The 19,704-nt window shown below is 36.4% G+C and overlaps 3 protein-coding genes across 5 annotated transcripts; all 3 read left to right on the top strand.

Annotated features, from left to right (window-relative positions):
- Positions 1 to 817: 817 nt before the first annotated feature.
- On the top strand, positions 818 to 12,465 carry LOC113731056 (uncharacterized protein YNL011C-like). 3 transcript variants are annotated; one of them, XM_027256092.2, is made up of 14 exons: positions 820 to 1,203; positions 1,967 to 2,083; positions 2,515 to 2,647; positions 4,160 to 4,256; positions 5,560 to 5,603; positions 6,626 to 6,782; positions 7,254 to 7,325; positions 7,901 to 7,984; positions 9,011 to 9,112; positions 10,102 to 10,149; positions 10,385 to 10,510; positions 11,387 to 11,479; positions 11,723 to 11,933; positions 12,030 to 12,465. In XM_027256092.2, exons 1-13 carry the CDS (start codon positions 909 to 911, stop codon positions 11,828 to 11,830), a joined length of 1,476 nt encoding a protein of 491 aa, XP_027111893.1. In that variant the 5' UTR covers positions 820 to 908; the 3' UTR covers positions 11,831 to 11,933; positions 12,030 to 12,465. The 3 variants fall into 3 exon arrangements, with proteins under 3 accessions (XP_071935156.1, XP_027111893.1, XP_027111894.1); XM_027256093.2 differs by having other exon boundaries at positions 12,007 to 12,465; XM_072079055.1 differs by lacking the exon at positions 10,385 to 10,510 and having other exon boundaries at positions 818 to 1,203.
- A 1,658-nt stretch (positions 12,466 to 14,123) lies between these two features.
- LOC113728588 (GDSL esterase/lipase At5g03980-like) lies at positions 14,124 to 16,326 on the top strand. The gene is made up of 5 exons (XM_072077389.1): positions 14,124 to 14,493; positions 14,938 to 15,144; positions 15,270 to 15,430; positions 15,532 to 15,796; positions 15,927 to 16,326. The coding sequence occupies exons 1-5, from the start codon at positions 14,208 to 14,210 to the stop codon at positions 16,133 to 16,135; spliced, it is 1,128 nt and encodes a 375-aa protein (XP_071933490.1). The 5' UTR covers positions 14,124 to 14,207; the 3' UTR covers positions 16,136 to 16,326.
- Positions 16,327 to 17,507: 1,181 nt separating this feature from the next.
- On the top strand, positions 17,508 to 18,799 carry LOC113728587 (acyltransferase-like). The gene is made up of 3 exons (XM_072077388.1): positions 17,508 to 17,840; positions 18,033 to 18,457; positions 18,547 to 18,799. The coding sequence occupies exons 1-3, from the start codon at positions 17,508 to 17,510 to the stop codon at positions 18,797 to 18,799; spliced, it is 1,011 nt and encodes a 336-aa protein (XP_071933489.1).
- Positions 18,800 to 19,704: the final 905 nt, after the last annotated feature.

Below are 19,704 nucleotides of genomic sequence, written 5' to 3'. Positions count from 1 at the left end.
CAATGCAAGAAATAAAAATTTTGAAAATCACGAATACTTGCTTATTTCTGCAAAAGATTATGGTGCATGATATATGGATTTCAGTCATGAAAACAAGAAGTTACTTCCTCAAAAAATAAAGAAAAAGCCACAAGCACAATGTAGCCCCACAAATAATTCAAACATTCAACTGCTTGTCATCATCCTATAATTAACATTAAGCAAAACATCATCCTATATCATTTTACTTAGATCCTTGAATGTATCATTTCACACTTATCATGCATTATGCAGTAAAAATGCTTTTATACAATGTCAACTATTTATTTGGTTGGTCTTCTATTATAGCGTAAGTAAAAATTATGAATTAAGACCAAGATGATGAGCATAAATGTCATCTATTTCTTTGCATGTTAGTACATTCCTCAATTATGAAGATCAAGATGATGAATATTATACTACTACTTTGGGGTAATAAATCAACATTAGTGGTATTTAACAAACGGTTTTTTAAACGGTGTCCGATGGGCACTTATTAATACACATAAATTTTGCATACTAATAATTATTATCATTCATTGTGTTTATATATTTTTTTCTAATTAATCTTAAAATATTTCTAAAAGTCTATCACCTGAAGTATATTTATATACTTTTCTAATTAATCTTTTCAAAAAATATATGTTGACAAGTGTCTGTTAGACAGACCCTTTAATAATTTGTCTAATAGATGCTTGTTAAAGGAATCCTTTCCTTTAACAAACTGCACCACATTGAGGGAAAACCAAAAAAATAAAAAAAAATAAAAGGAAAGCTATATATAGTAGCAGGTGGCCGTTGATAGTGTGTCAGCTTCCAAAAAACACACAAAGCGAGGATTGCTATTTGCTTCAACCGCTGATTCGATTGATTCATGGAATAGCGGGAATATGGCGGACAGTTGCTTGGGACCTTCGTCATCAAAACCCACAACTCTTTTCTCTCAATTGTCAAGCCACACTTCTTGGACTTGCCCTTCATTCTCTCTCTCGTTACCTTCACCCTGCAATTTCTCCTTCACCGCCAAAAAACCTCTCTTTTTCTCTTCTTCTTCTTCATCTTCTTTAATGTCTTCCATCCCAAATGGACCAAGTAATTCCACCCGTTTCATCGCTCAAAACTCCCACTGCTCCTCAGGTTCTTCGTCTCCCCGTAATAATCAGCCGTCCCTTCTCGTCTTTTCAGGTATGTGGCTTGATTTTGCTTTTTCTCCCCAACCAACTTGGAAGAAACGTCAGCTTTTCTTGTAATGTTGTCGGTGTTCTTAGGCCAATTTACGAAAAATTCTGTTTGTGATATTATGTAACTGGGAGTTTGATTTCAGCCTGTTTATGAAGTAGGATCAAAAGTATTGTTGGTCCCATTTGTTTTGGGTGCATAATTCCCATTTGTTTTGAGTGCATAATTTGAAGGGTGTTGCTGAAATCTCGAAGGGAATTTTCTTTTGGGATTTAGGGTGCACGAGTTCCATGCTTGTTTCTAGGTACTGAACTACAATAACTAGAAGAATGGCTGAGACTTTATAGACGCAGAAGAAAGTATAGAAACCAAAGCAGTCTTTGAGACTTTGACGAAACAAATTCTAAACAAGTCATGATATGCTAGAAATAATTGATGGCTTCAAAAAATTGAGGAATTTTTATAGGTACACATTCTTTTCCTTAGATTGTTCACGAAGTTTTTGCATCTTCTGAAAGCTTAGACACAGTTTGACTATTAAAACATCATGGACCCCCCCCCCCCCCCCCCGGTTTGGTGTTACTTAATTCTAGTGGTTGTCGGACATTTTTCCTGAAACGATTGTAATGAATTTTAATTTGATCAGTAGTTAAACTTCTGATTATACATTTGCGTGAAGGCTGCTGAAAGTTTTTAGTCATCACTTTGCTATATTAGTATGCTTTGGCTCTTGAACTCATGCTCTCATGTGTACTTGGTATTGGTACAGGTGGGACGGCCTTTAATGGAGTTGTAGAAGAGCTTAAGAAATTAACTACTTGTGTTGCCCATGTTCTTCCTGTCTCTGATGATGGAGGAAGTACTGCTGAGATTGTTCGTGTTCTTGGTAAATATTTTTACACCTATAAACCTATAAAATGGACTAATTTTCATAAATTTCTTCCTATTCCATTTTTCTTTAATTTATAGCCTACTATTCAATTGTGGCGAAATGATCAATTGATTGAGTGTGAGGGACCAGCATAGGATGGAATATCTCCACTTGAAGTGATACTGAAGTCCTGACCTACTGATAAGTTTGGTCTGCAAGGTTGTTTTATAAAAAATAGTACCTATCCTCAGCTGACTTTTTGCAAACTAGCAGGAAGTTAGTTAAATAGTTAATCTGATGTTTGTTGCATGCTGATACAGTTGTCTGAAACCTACTTTACAACTAAGAAATACCCTTTTGCATAAAAAAAAACTTCCAGTTTATACTTCACATGTTCCTCAGAGCCAGTGAACTATGGCATGCTTTTGTGGATGGTTGTATTGCAGGTGGTCCAGCAGTTGGAGACATTCGATCAAGGTGTCTGAGATTGTCAGATCAAAGCACTTCTGAGGCTCTTGCAGTCCGAACATTGCTCGGTTATCGCTTACCTCTTGAAGCACAAGTAGCTAAATCAGAATGGTGGGAGTAAAAGTTTGGCTTGCTTAGGTCTTTTCTGTTTGCTTATGTGCTTCCGGATTTATTTTAACTCATTTTATCTTGCTTACCAGAAATATGTTGCCCTTTTATGTGGAATTGAACCGGTAAATTTGCTGGTTCTAAGTCCTAATGATTGGTGTAACACATACTTGTTGAAACTTGGTAAGTAAACAATCGACATATTTAGGAACTGAGCTGGTACTTACATGAATGGAAAAATAGCTGTCGGCTGTAGCAGCTCAAAGATCTCTAAATTTCGCTAAGATGGCGTGATGAAGTTTCAATTGGAGGACCTATACACATAAATAAATGTCGAAGTTACCTTTGCAAGAGCATTTGCAGGGAGAAGTACATATGGATCTAACAGGAAACAGATTTAGATATGTATAAAGACTCCTAAATATAGTCCTTCAAATTAGGCGACTCCTCCTTAGAGTAAAGAAAAGGAAGGATCCTCATTCAGTTGTCATGTTATTTTCTTTTGCTTCAAAGGAGGTGCCATAGACTTTTTATTCTTCTTCTTATAAGATACATTTCCTTCAGGGAACTCAAAATCGAGACTATTGTTAAGCCCATTTATAAGCAAGTTATACCCATGCTGAAGTTGACTTATTCAATTTTAGCAATTAAAATATGTTTTTTATTGAAAACATCAGTCAGGGATTTTCGTTCCAGTTGCATGTTTGAGTACCATATGTAGAAAATCAATCTATATGGATGCGAAACAATTATGGGATGACTTAGAAGGGAGAAATGGAGAAATGGTTTGGAAGCTTGTTGATTCCCATTCGTTCTTCCATGTTATAGCTTCAAAGACTTCAGAGACTTCAAAGACTTAGGTTCTTGGTCTGATCTCTTTTTTCTTAAACAATTACTTTTATACTTGATGTTGGAGTGCCTTGTCTCTCCCGCATCTATTTGTTAGGAAAGGTTGCGGAGGCTTACCACAGAAAGTCTCTCTTTTGACCTTATCAAGCACAGATTCCACACTTGGGAACTTCTTTTTTGCAGCAGTAAGATGGCGTAAATGGTTTCTACCTACATCAAGCCCTTCTCTCCTGTTTAGACTTAATATACAAAATTACTTGATTAGATTGACCAATTAATTCAGCATAATGGGGAGATGGTTCATTGCCCTCCTGATGTTATCTAACTCATGATTGAAAATAAGTTCTCTTCTATTGGGGATGAGTTTAGCAGATTCCATTTGAAATAGTGCCGAATATCCATGAGGATAAAACCAAGTCTTTCATCTAATTAAGTTGGAAATCTTAGCTGAAGGTCTGGTAATTTTCACTTCTTAGAAACAAAAATGATTTCATTTGTTTCATAGTTGTCCATTACATGACTTGTTCAGCAGTAACCAAATTATTTGGTGGTTGGATTTCTGTGCCTGTCTCTCTTTTGAATTGTTTCTTTGCCTATTGATAATATGTATCTTGGTTTTCTTTTACTCTTTGTATATATTTGTGTTCTTATGCTGAGAATTCACAGGTATGATATTGTGGAAGGGCAGCACCCTCTTTGGAAAGGTGTTTCAAAACCATACAGGGAGACTATTCGAGCTTTCTTGGTGTATTTTCAAGATCAGGTCCATTTGCATTGCTGGAATGAATGTCAACTTCCATTTCAGTACTTCCATGTCAAACAAGAGTTGTGTTTCCTCTGTTGCGTTCATTTTTGTCACCCATTCCCATAAAAGATGTCACCATTCCAAACAAGGGAACAATTTGTCATGTACATTCCAATTCTACCCTGACTAAACACAAAACTATGTTTTCTTTTATTTTAATTGTAAGTTAATTAATTATTGAAACCAGTATATATTGGAGTCCTAGAAAATCGTGCACAAACTTGAGGTGACAAAATACATGGGATTGAGGCTATATGTGTTTAAGGTTTCACTTTTATTGTTCCTTTGTCACATATGATGCATATATGCATGCAGCAGTATGTTGCTGTGACATTTCCGGTCCATTTTTTGTACAGTATATTGCATGGGTACATTCAGTAATAGTGCATTTTCTCATTCTAGATTAGTTTAGCTCTTTTTTTCCCAGAAAATATTGATCCTTTGTTCAAATCCTGTATCAAAAGAGGTGATCTTTAGAATGTTTGGAAATTTTCAACTTGCCTTCCATCTCTTTTGTAAATTCCACTTTAGTTTTCTGAATGATATAGTCTTATCTTATAGTTGCACAAATGATTTTTGCTTTGGAGTAATGTCATATGTGCAAGAGTTCCTCAAAGGAAAGGGAGTTCCATCTTGTTTGAGACCATCACGGAAAACAAAAAGGGAGCATTTTCAACTATATAGTAGAGAAAGATAATAAAGCATCTAAAACAAAGGCATTTTATGATGGGGCCACTAGTTGGCACTGGCAGCACTTTCAAATCACAAGAGATATTTCGACATTAAAAATCCAATTGATTAACATGGTGTACTTTGGAATGAGATTGAACTAAAATTAAAAAAGATGCATGTTTTGGATGTTCTGATCAATTTGTATTATTAGGAAATTCATGCATTCACTGTTGGTGATAGTATTTTGCATATTGACAATTGATACATATTCACCTCCCCTTTACATGATTGAAAAGTTGACACATCCCTGAATGCTGATGTACTCTTGAGTTTTAGATTTTGTCTAAAGGTTCAGAACCACATCTCTGAAACTTTTGTAATTTTGTACAACATTACATTGTTTTGACCATTTTATTTTTCATGCTCAGATGGAATTAGTTTTGATATTCCTTTTATAATCTCTACAAAATTATTTCCTTTCTTTCCTCCTTTTTTGTCTGTGCTTTTAGTTTTTCCAGAAAGTTTCATCTGTTTATTTGTACATCAATTTAGCATATAATCGATCATAATTATTTTATTTTGTTTGCAGATCCTTCGTCATGCAGATGAACTATTTTCATTTAGTAATGGAAGGTATCTTATGGTCCATTTGCTATAATTATGAATTTGTTATATATTTCAGTTGTATATTTCCTGCATTTTCTTAACTTTTCCTGAGCTTATTGCTTGGATACATTTGTTACCGTTTTCATTTCGCTAAGTTTCAGTACATCTACTGCTTCATCTTCAGGGTATAGTAGAGGGTCATATGGACTGGTATATTGGAAATAGCATCGTATGGTTGAGTTCCATCATATTGTCCTATACTTTTCTTGTCTGGATTATTATCCATATGTTATCTGATAATGTTTCAGCAAGAATGTTTTGTCTAATTGATGTTTCATGGTGAAGACTAAATACAGCACTTTCTATAAACATATATTTCCTAAACTTACTTTTCTTTTGGGAAAATGATATTTGAGTTATGTATATATATGAAATAGCAAAAACAAGTATGGAGGACTTATGCAGCTTTGTGTGAGAAATAATTATGTTCATTCACAGAAATTTATAATAGTTTGCATATGTTTTATTTCTTCAATTTGTATTTGTGCAACTTTGGCTAATAGTATGTTTTCTCATGGCTAACTCAAAATGGGTCAAGGCCTTTCTTGTTGTAATCTTTCAAACTAAAAGTGGAAAGGTTATGGTTATTTCTTCTCTCATTTTCTAATTTATTGTTAATCTATTTTGAAGTTGCAAGATGTGCTGTAAGTTGTATAGTCAATCATGTAGAGAGCTAATTGGTGTCAGAATTTCAGATCTGGTAATTGGTGCTAATTTTGTTTTCCCCATTACATTATCTCTGGCACTGTTAGACCAGCATTTGTTTTGGCTCTCTTGATTTTCTAGTGTCAGCTCCTGTCTGAGCTTCCACTGTTAAAGGGACTTTCTCTTGTTCTGTTTCGTAATAGTTTCTGAACAATGATCAGTTGTTAGATGTGTTTTTATTTTTGTTATAATTGCTTGTTTGTTGGTTACTCAAAAAATATTTTTTGCTTCCTTTGGTATACCTTCGATCATATTTTGTCAACTAACTTACATGAACTTTGCAGCATTGGGAACTTCTTCTTTGCAGGAGCACGCATATTCTTTCGGTCGCTAGATGCTGCTATTTTTTTGTTTTCACGTGTTTCAGATATTCCCACAGATAGTCTGGTCCTCCCAGTGATATCTACCAATGACAGGCTTACATTGGGTTGTGAATTATGGGTATGATTAGTAGCTTTTTAACTGACAAGTTCAGTCAATGTTCTTTAGGGCTGTGAATTACTCCCTCCCTTTTTTTATAACTGACGTTTAAGGTTTTGCACACCAATTAAGAAAAGTTTTTCATTGCTTAAATCTATACACTACTTTCCTTTTGTACCCTCATTAATTGTCCAATTCACCCTCATTAATTACTAGGGTTGTTACAAAGAGAGAAGCAATAATTACTAGGAGTAGTAATTAAGAACCCTGCATTGGAAAAGAGAGATAAAAGGGTAAAATTGTGAAAAAATAATTAATACTATATGGGGATAATAAAACGACAGATAAAAGTACACTAGAGCAAATTTCTTAAACGTCAGTTATAAAAAAAGGGAGGGAGTATGTAATTAAGAAAGTGTACAACCCAAACAAAGATGATGACCAAAAATGTCTAGATGACTTGCATTTCTTGTTTGTGTTTCTAATATTCAGGATGGAACTATTATTCGTGGGCAAAATGAGATATCTCATCCAAGCAAGTGTTCTGTGCAGACCATAGATAAGGTACACGTAATATCTGCTGATGCAGGAACTGTATAACTTGCATCTTCCTTTGTACGCTACTTGTGTTAATTTTATTTTATTTTTTTCACTGTAATGTACATGTGATATTGTTGTTGCATTTGTTCTTTCCTGTTTGTACTAGTTCACAATCTTATGGGAATTTTGTTGCTTGACATAATAATCATGTTTGGGGTTCATGTTTTTAACACATCTACATGGTTAAGCACTTTTTAATATTGCTTATCACGAAGAAAAAGTGTGGGAGTATTTGAGGAAAACTCGGTTTAGTTATCTAAGCTAGTCATTTTCAACTGCAATTAAGAGTCTCAAGATCCATAAAAAATAATTAAATTTCAAAAGTATGGGGAATTTTTTATTCCTTATTGTTGGTTTAGGGTCAACCTATGGGTTCAACAATATAATTTGACCTTTTTCAAGTCTGATTTATGATTCTGGAATTTATTTCATCAGTTATGATGTGACAGGGATTTAGAATATGCACTTTTTTGTATTTTTGTGCCCCATCTGGTAGCCAAAAGTAATTTTGATTTTACTTATCGATTTTATACTGATAGGGAAGCTCTTCTGCTTCGGCTCTTCCGGCAAGAATAAAACGAGTGTTCTATATGTCAAGCGAAGGCTGCAATTTGTTGCATGAGGTAAGTGATGCTTTAACTTGCCTGAAGTGGTTAAAGAGCACTGAAGCTATAATCTGGCTGCAATTTGTTGCATGAGGTAAGTGATGCTTTAACTTGCCTGAAGTGGTTAAAGAGCACTGAAGCTATAATCTTATCCAATTTTAACTAAAAGAAATTGTGCTGGAACTTGTTATATTTTGTGACCCTGTTCGTACATGATCTTTGGATGTTTTGGGTTTGCATCTTTATAGTGGTGACATAAAGATGTCTTTAGCATACTGTTGTCAAAATGTCTAAGTCAAACAGATAGAGAGTCAAAACAGGGCAGGGAAAGGGGATCACCTGCATGTTTAAATCAGGTCAATTGTTCAGGGAAGAAGGGGGAGTATTGATAGGAATATTTGATTACTGCAAACCAAACTTTTGGTTCTTGTGGTGCTGAGATCTAAAAATTGCATAGTAGTTAGGAGCTCCAGGTAGAATACTAGATTGTGTAGATCCCTCCTGGCCTACCCCACTATTCGCCAGAAATGAGGAACTTAAGAAATTTCCATTCATATCCATTACACGCTCTTCATGATGTATGATCCTTCACTTTAAGAAACAAATAGAACAGTAAATTTAAGTGCACAGATGGCTCTTCATCTCCTTCCACCTCTCTGTCTTTGCCCCCCCTCCAACTCTAAAGAACACAATTTCTTCTGAAAAAAGTTCATAAGGTAGTCAAAGGGAAAAAAATCATATGGTGGTTGTTAGTTTCTATAATTGGTAAAAGTATCTTGACTTTTCCTTTTCACTAATATTTAACTGTAATTAAGGTCAAGGAGAAGTGGCAGAAAGCATTGCATATGGCCTCTTGCATCTTTTGTTTTTGGAGTTGATTTAAATAAAGTCAAGCTAATATTGCAATGTGGTTATCTTTTTTGTGCTACAATGTTTGTAGAGAGTCGGTTCTTCAAATTTTCTGGAGTATATTGTTTAGATATTATGTCATTTGCTTTAGATTGTATTTCTCTGCTGATTTTATGCTGTTCGGACGTGTAACAGGTCTTCCCAAGTGTAAATCCAACTGTCTTTGAAAAGTTACAGAGTGTTGACTGCATTGTATTTGCCATGGGATCCCTCTTTACTTCTATTTGCCCCTCCTTGGTAACTTCACATGATCCTTATTCTTAAAACTTTCTTTTTGTGCATTTGCATGTATAGATGGCAAACCTGGGAGACTGGAATCATTAAAGATGCAAATTTTTATGCAGTAACTAATTACTGCAGTGTCAGTATTGGGAGGTTTAGTTACTACACTATGAAGGCATTACTGCCAAGTGTATTTGTTCATTAGTGCAAAAGTGGCCTTTTTTTGGGAGGAATTGGGCTGGCTAACCAGCCAAGCAAGTATGCATTAAAACTATCCTGCAATATAGGCAGTCAGGGAATAATGTTGTGTTTACAGCACTTTTCCTTTTTTTCTCATTAATGTGACATCTGCTAGTGTATGATTAAGGCATCAACACCAGAACATGGGTACTCCTTTCTAGTTTGATTTTCCATCAATACTATGACAGTTGTCAAATTTTTATCAAGTACCTTCCATATTTACTAGTGACTTTGGAACACTTTACATGTGTGCATAGTTTAAAAATGATTTCACATAGAAAATACCTCTTTTTGTGGAATTGTGCAGGAAAATGTGATCCAGTAGTTACAAAACTACCCTGAAATGGTTTATTTATTGGTCATATCTTGTGAGAAAGTTTATAGCATTATATGCTTTTCTGAAAGGCTAATATTGAAATTCTAACATGTGACAAAACTAGGTGACTCCAGTGGGAAATGCACTTGCTTTATAAACTGTAAAATGTATATCTCTCTTGGAACTTGCCCATCCACTAGATGTTTCTCTCTCTCAATGGTGGTTTGCTTTTAGTTCCTATGTTGCCTTGTATTTCATCATATTTGGTTATTTTTTGTTCAGTCTGAAACAGAACATTCTTGTTGTACAAATCATATATGCTAGTAGTTTCTTTCCTCTTATATTTAGTGATGTCAAATTTGATAGCTCAATTTTCATCAAACAAAACTATACTATCTGGACTCAGCTTGATTTGGTTTTCATGTATTTTGTTTTCTAAATTTACTAGGTCTTACGTGGAATTGGGGAAATTATCTCATCGAGGTGGTGTCCAAAGGTAGGTCTTCCTTTTAGAAATATAGTTTAACATATAGTTGATACTCAAGTCATTTGTGTGTTCCTCATCTCTCTATGATGGGGAAAGATGCATTTTCTAAATCTTCTTCATGGTTGGTTACATTTATTTTAAAGGGGAATGGTACCTTCATTTTGGGATATAATTTTTGGTATGGCATTAGAGCTTGAGATGTTCTTATCATTTTAATCTTATTTTAGATTCTGTGCCTCTCCAGGTACTTCTGTTAAATGGTACTCCTGATCGGGAAACTAGTGGCTTTACTGCTTCTTGCTTTGTCACAGCAATTACCGATGCCCTAAATCGAACTTACGGTGACCCGGAAAATTGTCTTAAGAATACTGTAAGTAGAGTTAGAAGTCATTGCGGTGATGTTCGCAAATAGAGATTCTTTGAAATATGAATTTCTTTTACTGTGCTTTGCTCTACTTTATTTGGGTCATGCGCCTGAATTTGACTGATTGAGATATACATTTGCTGCCACTTTTGTTAATACTTCATAGTAAGGAATTCTGATGTAGACAGGTCAATGCTTAGGAGGATGGAATTTATTGAGACATAGGGTCTCTGTTGCCCTTATAATAGAAAGGAATAAAATGCCTTGCTCTCAGATTTTTTTTTTTTTTTTTTTTTTTTGCGTTGGAAGTATAGCTATGCTGCAAGTTTTTGAATAGTGTAAATATTATTTTCTCTTATCTTTCTCATGAAACTTGTTTTTATAGTTCATATTGCAGTCTTTCAGTCAATTCTTATGTAGGAGGATAGGATTTATTGAGACAATCCTTATGTAGTGTCTTCAAAGGATATGCAACATATTTGGCCCCTCCATTTGCTGGGAATGAACTTTCATTTAGTTTCATTCCAAAGAATTCCTTGATAGTAGATTCTATCTAGTTTGGCTGTCATTCAAGTGGGGCTACAATTTTGGAGATGATTGGAAGAGTAAGCCCATTTCACCAACAAAAGTTAGAAATTTGGGGCCATGCCGTTGTCTTTTATTTATTGCTTTCTTGAAAAAAAGAGAAAAAAAAAACCATGCTTGCACTTTTCTCAGCTTTTGTTAATTTACTGTACGATGACATAAGCTCCTTAATAAATATTTCTCTTATTCCTTTTTTCCGCAAAAATTTGGCTCATATATCAATGCTTAAAATCATGACATGATCCTTCAAACGGGGATGAAGTCCTGTTGCTCATAATGATTCATTTTTTCTCACAGCCAAACCAATACATAAACACAATTTTGGTTCCCAAGGATGGTCAAATTCCTGTTGATGTTGAAGTCTTGACTGCCCAAGGGATATTCCACGTGGTATGTATATGGCATTACGCTTTCTTTCTAGCTGAAGTAAGATAAATTTTGCTGTCTATAGACACATCATAAGGATAATCTTGAATTTGAAGTTTTTGAGCGTTGAATCTGTCTCATCACTTGCACTTGGCAATTATGCCTCGGCAACACAACAAGCTGAGCAGACATCTGCTAGCAGGTTTTTGTATTCTCTTTTCTTGTACGGATTTCTGATGGTGTATGTGTTCTTATTGAACTCTGTAGGTAACTGTTGATTCAATACCTGACCCAAAAGTTGGTGTAATATTTGATCCAGAATCTTTGATCGAAGCACTTTCTAACCTCTTACATGCTCCCATTCATGTAAAATGAGTCAAGACTTGATCATTCTTTGTTAGCAATGACAAATGGGAGCCAAATGGTGGAGACTTTTTTCTGTTTATGATCTTCATACTTTGGGTTTTTTCTCCTCAAGGTAAGGAACATGCTATAACAACAACTTGGATAAAGTCATATGATTTATATTGAATCTAATGGGGTCTGGATAGCAATGATGTTGTCTTTGCTGCAGCCGTTAATTGAAGGCAAGATGTTCAGATTACATCCAAGATTGGGAAAGGAACGTTGCTAGTCATACCATCTATCTCCAGCAGGAAGGTGGAGGAGGCGATGCATCCCATCTTCTATGTACATGTAACAGAAGTAGCAGATACTCCATTTTATGCTGTTGTAGTTTTTGTATAGTTCGTTAACGAGCATTAGTGGGCTTTTTCATCTCTCCTATCATTATGTTTGCTTTTCTAGAGAGTAGAGGCGTTTTATCGCATGTTATGGCATATCTGCAAGAAATTGCAGTTTCATCAGCGTCATCGTGCCATAAACCGAAATACGTGAATCAACTTTTTTCCTAATCTGTTTTTGGCAGAATATACAGTGCAAAAATATACTTTGTGCCCTGCAAGTGCAATCCAGATAAATAGGTAATGCCTGCATTCTGTTTTGACTTATTGGATCAATATTGTGTCTCAAAAGTACAACCATTCCTGAATTTGGCCAATCGGTATACCATAGCACAACTAAGTAGGAAAAAGGACCAAATCGTACTAATTATTTGTATTGTCTGTCAACGGCTGATCCTTGAGCTTGATTTGGCTAAAAAGTGCTTGTCATTCCATTTACTTATATGAGGTTGAATCCAGACTTATGCTCAAGTTTGAGATCAATCAGCATCCATCAAATAAAATAAAGCTTGAATAATATAATATAATTTTTTTTTTTTGTCATTTTTAACGAGGCATGTAATTTGCATTCTGCTAACATAATTTAATATTTTGGAGGAGGTAAGATTAAACTATGACATTCCACCAAATATTTCACCCTGACTTGTCACTTGCTGCAACTATAATATACACGATAACATTTCCAGCACGAGGACAAGTTGAGGCTCTCAATTGGGGGCCGAGGATCTAAAGTAGAATGGGATTACAAGATTGCCTGTTCGTGGCCTGTAATAAAACCATACACATGCAACTTTGACATGCTCAGTGGCACTCAGGTCTTCTTTCATGGCAGCATGTCAATCGAAGGTGCAGCTGTCTTAGTACTCGATTGCAATTTTGACAAGCTCAGCATGCATCTCCTAGACATTGTGACCAAATGAGAACAAATGCTCAAGATACAGGAGTCGGGAGTTTTTTGGCTTGCATTGGTCAGGCTAGAAACGATTGGACCTTGGTTCAATGGCCAGTTTGAAACTCTCCCGTGCACTAGGTCAGGATATAGCACATCACATCGCACAAGAAGCATATCGCTTTTGTTCTTAAAAAAATTCAGATGGTGCAGCAGTGCACTTGTCTAGTCAAGTGATTCACCCTCCAATTCTTATACAAGTCTTTTTAAACTACCTCTCTTCCGTATAATAGGAGTAGATTAGATAGTTATTGTTTAAAAAAAAAATTAAAAAAGAAGCATTCGCAAGACTAGAGATTGGGCTGTCATTTGAATTCAAATTTTTGAATTGGGCTCAACATGGTTAAGGTGTCTGAATAGCCGTTCTTCATGTTTTTTTGAATTGCACTCGTAAGAAATATTTCTGCACTATGCTTAAACGATAAATTTGGCTCTTAAATTGAATTAAGAAATTTGAATTTCTTTTCTGCTATTTTGATTTTGATTTTTGAGCAAATAATTTGGAATTCAATAGTTAATAAGTTAGTAATTCCATGATGATATAATTCCAAAAGTTTGAAAATTTTAATTTTTGGGTGGTACCATTGTCCAAAATACTGGAATTGAGCTCCAGGCAATGCCTTTTTGAGTTAGTCAAACTTGAATTACAGGTGGTCCGGAATAAAATGTAGTGTAGTTTGCAAAGAAAAGGTGTTTGTCTCATTACAACTTCTATGCACTTCCGTCCCTAGTGGAATTGCACCTTATACTTGAATCCTAGTATAATTGGTGCTAGATCTGTAAGTTGATCAACAAAAGCAGGATCAGAGACCTTAATCTAAAAACAAGTCAATTCCGTCTAGGAAACGGCTTATTGTATTTTTGTATAGTGCTACTTTGGTTGTATTTTGTTTTGGCTTGACATCTGCAGAACAAATCCAGTTAGGATTCGAATTGTTGATCCAAGTTCCAACAGGTTTATAACACTTTCTCAATCCTATATAATCACATAGCAAGCAACCTTGATAGTACCACGCAGTAATATTACATAGTTAAACTTTTGGTTGTTGTCTGAGCAATAATGGGTGTCAAGGGCACGAGTATTGGTGCTGTTTTCTTTGTTATTGCATCTGCTTTGCTGCTTCCTTCTCCTTCACCATCCGCCGATGCTAGTCCTCTCCTGAGTGCCTGCCGTTTTGATCAAGTGTACCAACTTGGGGACTCCATATCAGACACTGGGAATTTGATCAGGGAATCTCCACTTGGAGCCGCTTTACCTTTCGCCAGAAACCCCTACGGTCAGACCTTCTCCCACCACAAAGCCACCGGCCGTTGCTCTGATGGACTTCTCATGATTGACTACTTTGGTAAATATATATATATAAGATTCTTTTGATCTCCCTCTCCCGCTGTTAATTCTTCATAGTATTGCCAACCAACTTGCAATAGCTATTTTTTTATTTGTGTGTGTGTCACAATTCAGGCTATTTTAATTTTTTCTTCGTATGGTTTATTCTTCTTTTGAACACTTGATATAGAGCTTTGCTTTTTATCAACTAACTCCATATCTGATTGTCTTTTCCGCGACAAAATCTGGCAAAGGATTTCTTTCTGTCTTTCTTCTTCTTTTTTTTTTTTTTTTATAAATAATTTGCGTGGAGGACGTAGATGCCAATGAGTTGCATGCATGATGGAAAAAATTCGAACTATCACCGTCTGGTAGATGCCATGTTTATTTAGTTATTTTTGTTTATGTAGGCTATCATAATCACATCCGCTAACTGAATATTTTGATCGTTGTTTTAACACAGCCCAGGCGCTGGGTCTACCTCTCCTGAATCCGATCAAGGATACAAAGGCAAATTTTGAGCATGGAGCAAATTTTGCAGTAGCCGGTGCTACGGCACTATCATCAGCTGTTCTCGCTCATCATCATGTTAGAAATCCAGTGACCAACAGTTCTCTTGACGTACAGCTTCAGTGGATGAAAGATCACTTTCACAAATTTTGTCACAACGGTAGATTCAAATTTTATGTGTCATGCATTCGATCGTGACAGCCATTCAACTTTTCTCAACTGCTATTAACTTTTTTTTTTTTTGGCATGACACTGAATTTTGTCCCTTTTCTTTTTGTTTAACAGATTGTGAAAGGAAGCTTCAAAACGCTCTATTTATGGTCGGTGAAATCGGAGGCAACGATTATAATTATGCATACCTTCAGTACTTGGATGAGGCTAGAGATACGCTTAGAATTCTAGAGTTGGTACCTCTAGTTGTCGCCAAAATTAAGCATGCTGTTGAGGTTAGCTTTTGCAGGCCCCTCCTCTTCTTATTAGCACTCTTGCTGCTTTTAATTCTCTTGCTTCTAATTGCTTTTCCTTTTCTTTCAATGCTGTATTTCAGAAAGTGATTAGTTTTGGAGCAAGGACAATAGTGGTTCCTGGGAACTTTCCAATGGGATGTCTGCCAATTTATATTACAAAGTTTGGGCTGGAAAGCGAAGCAGACGAGTTCGACGAGAATCATTGCATATGGCTGTTGAACAGCTTTGCAACTTTCCACAATGATCACCTGAAGAAGGCGATTGCCGAGCTGCAAGAGAAGTACCCATATGTAACAATCGTCTATGGAGACTACTACGCTGCATATGAACAGCTTCTCAATCTAGGTGAAACTGAAGGTATGTTAGTTAGGATTTACCATTTTGAATTCTTAAAGGAAATCAATTATTTCCAGTAGGAGGACGCGGTATCTGAAGCATCCACATCTGGGCATCTAATTTGTTTTTGTCTTATCAGGTTTTGAGCTACAAAAAGCTTGTTGTGGAGTTGGAGGGCTGTACAACTTCAATGAGACGCAAATGTGTGGATTTCCAGGTGTTAAGGCTTGCCGTGATCCCGAAAGATACGTCAGCTGGGATGGAATTCATTTAACACAGGAGGCCTACCGCATGATAGTGGATTGGTTGCAAGCTGATCTTTTCTGGAAATTGCGTTGCCATCAGTGAACAATTCTATCAACTTTATCATGTTCTTCAAGCTCCTACAGTAGCAGAACCCGAGTCCCAGTTTGCTTTTTCAGTCCAGTAGCTTAGTTTAGTTTTAGCTAATGGGAAGCTCTTGTGTGACTAATTTCGTCACCAACTGCTTGAGCACTTACTTTTATGTGAAACTTTTTCAGTTTTTATCATACTGGGTTCAAGATTATGAAAATTTTATCTAGTTCTTGGCGAAAAGCTCTGTAAACTGCTGCCAATCCAAGCATCAAGGCGTCTAACTTAAGGAGCAAAAGAATCAAACCCACAAATTTTATGTATCAAATGTCAATACTGAAACAGACGCGCCAATAAGCTGATTATCAAGGTCAGGGCAGCACTGCGTATTTAATTACAAACCAAACTTTCTACATAACCGCCTAATAAACTCAAAAAACCCAATCTGCAATCAGGTGTCCTCAACTCTTGAATGAAACACAAAGCTCGGGAATGTAGTAGTGATGTCCAGCAGGAAGCGATGCATCAGATCTTCTATGTACATGTAACAGAAGTAGCAGATATTCCATTTTACGCTGTTGTAGTTTTTGTATAGTTCGTTAACGAGCATTAATGGGCTTTTTCATCTCTCCTCTCATTATGTTTGCTTGTCTAGAGAGTAGAGGCGTTTTATGGTATGTTATGGCATATCCGGAAGAAATTGCAGAGTTTCAGAACCAAATCTGTTTTTGGCAGAATATACAATGCAAAAATATACTTTGCGCCCTGCAAGTGCAATCCAGATAAATAGGTAATGCCTGCATTCTGTTTTGACTTGTTGGATCAATATTGTGTCTCAAAAGTACAACCATTCCTGAATTTGGCCAATCGGTATATCATAGCAAGACTAAGTAGGAAAAAAGGACCAAACCGTACTAATAATATTGAGGAATGATTTGTATTGTCTGTCAACGGCTGATCCTTGAGCTTGATTTGGCAAAAAAGTGCTTGTCATGCCATTTACTTATATGAGATTGAATCCAGACTTATGCTCAAGTTTGAGCGCAATCAGAATCCATCAAATTAAATAAAACTTGAATAATATAATTTAATATTTTTTTGTCATTTTTAATAAGGCATATAATTGGCTTTCTGCTAACATAATTTAATATTTTGGATGAGGTAAGATTAAACTATGACATTCCACCAAAAATTTCACCCTGACTTGTTGCTTGCTGCAACTAATACGCATGATAACATTTCCAGCACGAGGACGAGTTGAGGCTCTGGATTGGGGGCCGAGGATCTAAAGTAGGATAGTAGTAGTACAAGATTGCCTGTTCATGACTTGTAATAAAACCACACACGTCCAACTTTGACATGCTCAGTGGCACTCAGGTCTTCTTTCATGGCAGCATGTCAATCTCTGATACTTGGAAAGCCATGGTTGGGAAGATCGAAGGTGTTGCCTTCTTTCATGGCCTTGTTCTACCCTAATATTCAGGGTAGTGATCGGTTGTCTGCCAATCAAATATCTACAGTGCTTCAACTTTCACTGTCAAAAACTCTTACCTATTATTACCCCTTTGCTGGAAGGCTAAAGAACAACCTTTTTATCGACTGCAATGACATGGGAGTTCAGTTTATCGAAGCCGGATATCAGACATTATCAACCAACCGAACTTTCATTTGGAAGATCTCGTCTTTCCAGCCGCATCTGGTCATATATCTCCCATCACTAGTAATGCTGCGGATTCTAGTCTAGTGCGTGTTCAGCTGAACTATTTCGATTGTGGATGTCTGGCACTAAGCATGCTTATCACGCACACGATTGCTGATGCATCCACCATGTCCACTTTCTTTAATGACTGGGCTGCTGTGGCCCGTCAGCTCTTGTCAAGTGGTGATCATATTCCATCTCCTCAGTTTATAGGAGCTTCAATCACTCTTTCCTCCAGTTGACGATCCAACAATGTTGAAGCTATACGCCGTGCCAAAGAGGGAAACATGCTTGACCAGAAGATTCTTGTTCCATGCTTCAAAAATTGCTCAACTTAAGGCTATGGCAACTAGTTCAGGAGTGGATAACCCGACTCAAGTTGAAGTTGTGACTGCTCTAATTTTGAAGCGTGCAATGTCTGCATCAAGGGCTAACTCAGGCTCATTTGGGCCCTCCATGTTTCGCAATGCTGCAAACTTGCGACAAATAACTATCCCTCCGTTGCCACAGAATTCTGTTGGAAATTTCATTACCGTCTATCCCGTAGTAGTGGAGAACGAGGATGATGTGAGATTTCCAGAATTGGTTAGTAAACTAAGGAATGGTCGAAGGAAAATCCAAAATGAGTACAAAGAAAAGTACGAATTTTATCCAATTGAAGAATTCCAATCCGCACTTGCAAAGCGGGAAGCATTGTCAAGAAATTTGATGTTTACCATGGCTCCAGCATGTGTAGACTCCCATTTTATGATGTGGATTTTGGTTGGGGAAGACCTTCATTGGTGCGCTATGCTACTAAACTAGGACAAAGGAACTCCTTTATTCTGATGGACCTAAGAAATGGAAAAGGGGTCGATGGAATACAAGCAGTGGTTACGCTAGAAAAGCCGCAAATGTGCTTATTTGAAGCTAATGATGAGCTCCTCACTTATGCTTCTTTAAATGGTGAAAACGAGTGGCTTTACCCTCGTGGCTTTTAAGTATCCTATGTGATCTTTTGCCACTATAATTCATGTTGTGGAAGGGCATCCTCGAACATGATGATCTGATCATACGAGCCTAACTCGATCCACAAAGAGAAGATGTACCTTATAGTAGAGGAGGAAATGTCTATTCATAACCATTTATCCATCCTAAATCAAAGCTTGTGAATGGCTGTCATGAAATGAGTTAAAATGCGTAAATGAATGCAAACGCTTGTCTTACTTTGATTCAATAAGCTTGATGGTTTTTAAATAGCTGATGCATGTGATCCACTTGTATCCATTTCATTAAAGTAAAGAAAATGAAGAACAGAGAGGTTTCTGTTCTTGACTTTGTTGTCTTAGAGAGGCTTCGACGTCCACTATGAGCAGCTCTGAATTCATCATTCCTCAGGTCTGCAAATTCAATATTGACGGCTAGATTGCATGCTTTATTCTCTGCACTATTGATCAAGTCCATGTACTTAACATTTGCTGTGAATATGTTCCTTTCTGCAGGGTCCTTTCACTGCCTTCCAAAACTAGACATCCATTCCTCGTGCCTCTCTCTCATGGAAACATCCGGGATCACTCGAGAGAAGACTTGTAGAGAGAGGAGACCATGAAATGATAATCATTAAGAGAAAACAACAAACATGCGTGCTGCTTCAGGATACTTGATCCTATTAGCAAATATTTTTTCTACTAAGAATAAATTGCAAAACTCTGATGAAATTTCGCTCACAAGACAATCATCTTCTATGGCTATATGGATTTTGTTACGTCAGTCATTTGTTTGCTTGATTAGATCTAATTTCCATTTCTATCCTATTCTATGGATCAAACAAGTATCCTTTTCAGTTTCCCTTAGGCTTGTATCTTCTAAATGTCATCTGGTGCTTTTCCTCTATATGGTTCTATGC

The sequence above is a fragment of the Coffea arabica genome, chromosome 2e (genome assembly GCF_036785885.1).
Source record: "Coffea arabica cultivar ET-39 chromosome 2e, Coffea Arabica ET-39 HiFi, whole genome shotgun sequence".
NCBI lineage: Eukaryota > Viridiplantae > Streptophyta > Magnoliopsida > Gentianales > Rubiaceae > Coffea > Coffea arabica.
Note: the sequence above shows the minus strand (reverse complement) of the source record. Positions and strands in the feature narration are given on the sequence as shown.

Bases quoted from the DNA above. Each gene is read 5' to 3' on its own strand.
- LOC113731056 (XM_027256092.2), top strand. From the start codon at position 909: ATGGCGGACAGTTGCTTGGGACCTTCGTCATCAAAACCCACAACTCTT. The intron at 1,204-1,966 runs GTATGTGGCTTG...GTATTGGTACAG, and splicing joins GTCCCTTCTCGTCTTTTCAG to GTGGGACGGCCTTTAATGGA. The intron at 10,511-11,386 runs GTAAGTAGAGTT...TTTTTCTCACAG, and splicing joins AAAATTGTCTTAAGAATACT to CCAAACCAATACATAAACAC.
- LOC113728588 (XM_072077389.1), top strand. From the start codon at position 14,208: ATGGGTGTCAAGGGCACGAGTATTGGTGCTGTTTTCTTTGTTATTGCA. The intron at 14,494-14,937 runs GTAAATATATAT...GTTTTAACACAG, and splicing joins TCTCATGATTGACTACTTTG to CCCAGGCGCTGGGTCTACCT. The intron at 15,797-15,926 runs GTGAAACTGAAG...TTGTCTTATCAG, and splicing joins TGAACAGCTTCTCAATCTAG to GTTTTGAGCTACAAAAAGCT.
- LOC113728587 (XM_072077388.1), top strand. From the start codon at position 17,508: ATGGCAGCATGTCAATCTCTGATACTTGGAAAGCCATGGTTGGGAAGA. The intron at 17,841-18,032 runs GTAATGCTGCGG...CTCAGTTTATAG, and splicing joins TCATATATCTCCCATCACTA to GAGCTTCAATCACTCTTTCC. The intron at 18,458-18,546 runs GTACGAATTTTA...CCATGGCTCCAG, and splicing joins CAAAATGAGTACAAAGAAAA to CATGTGTAGACTCCCATTTT.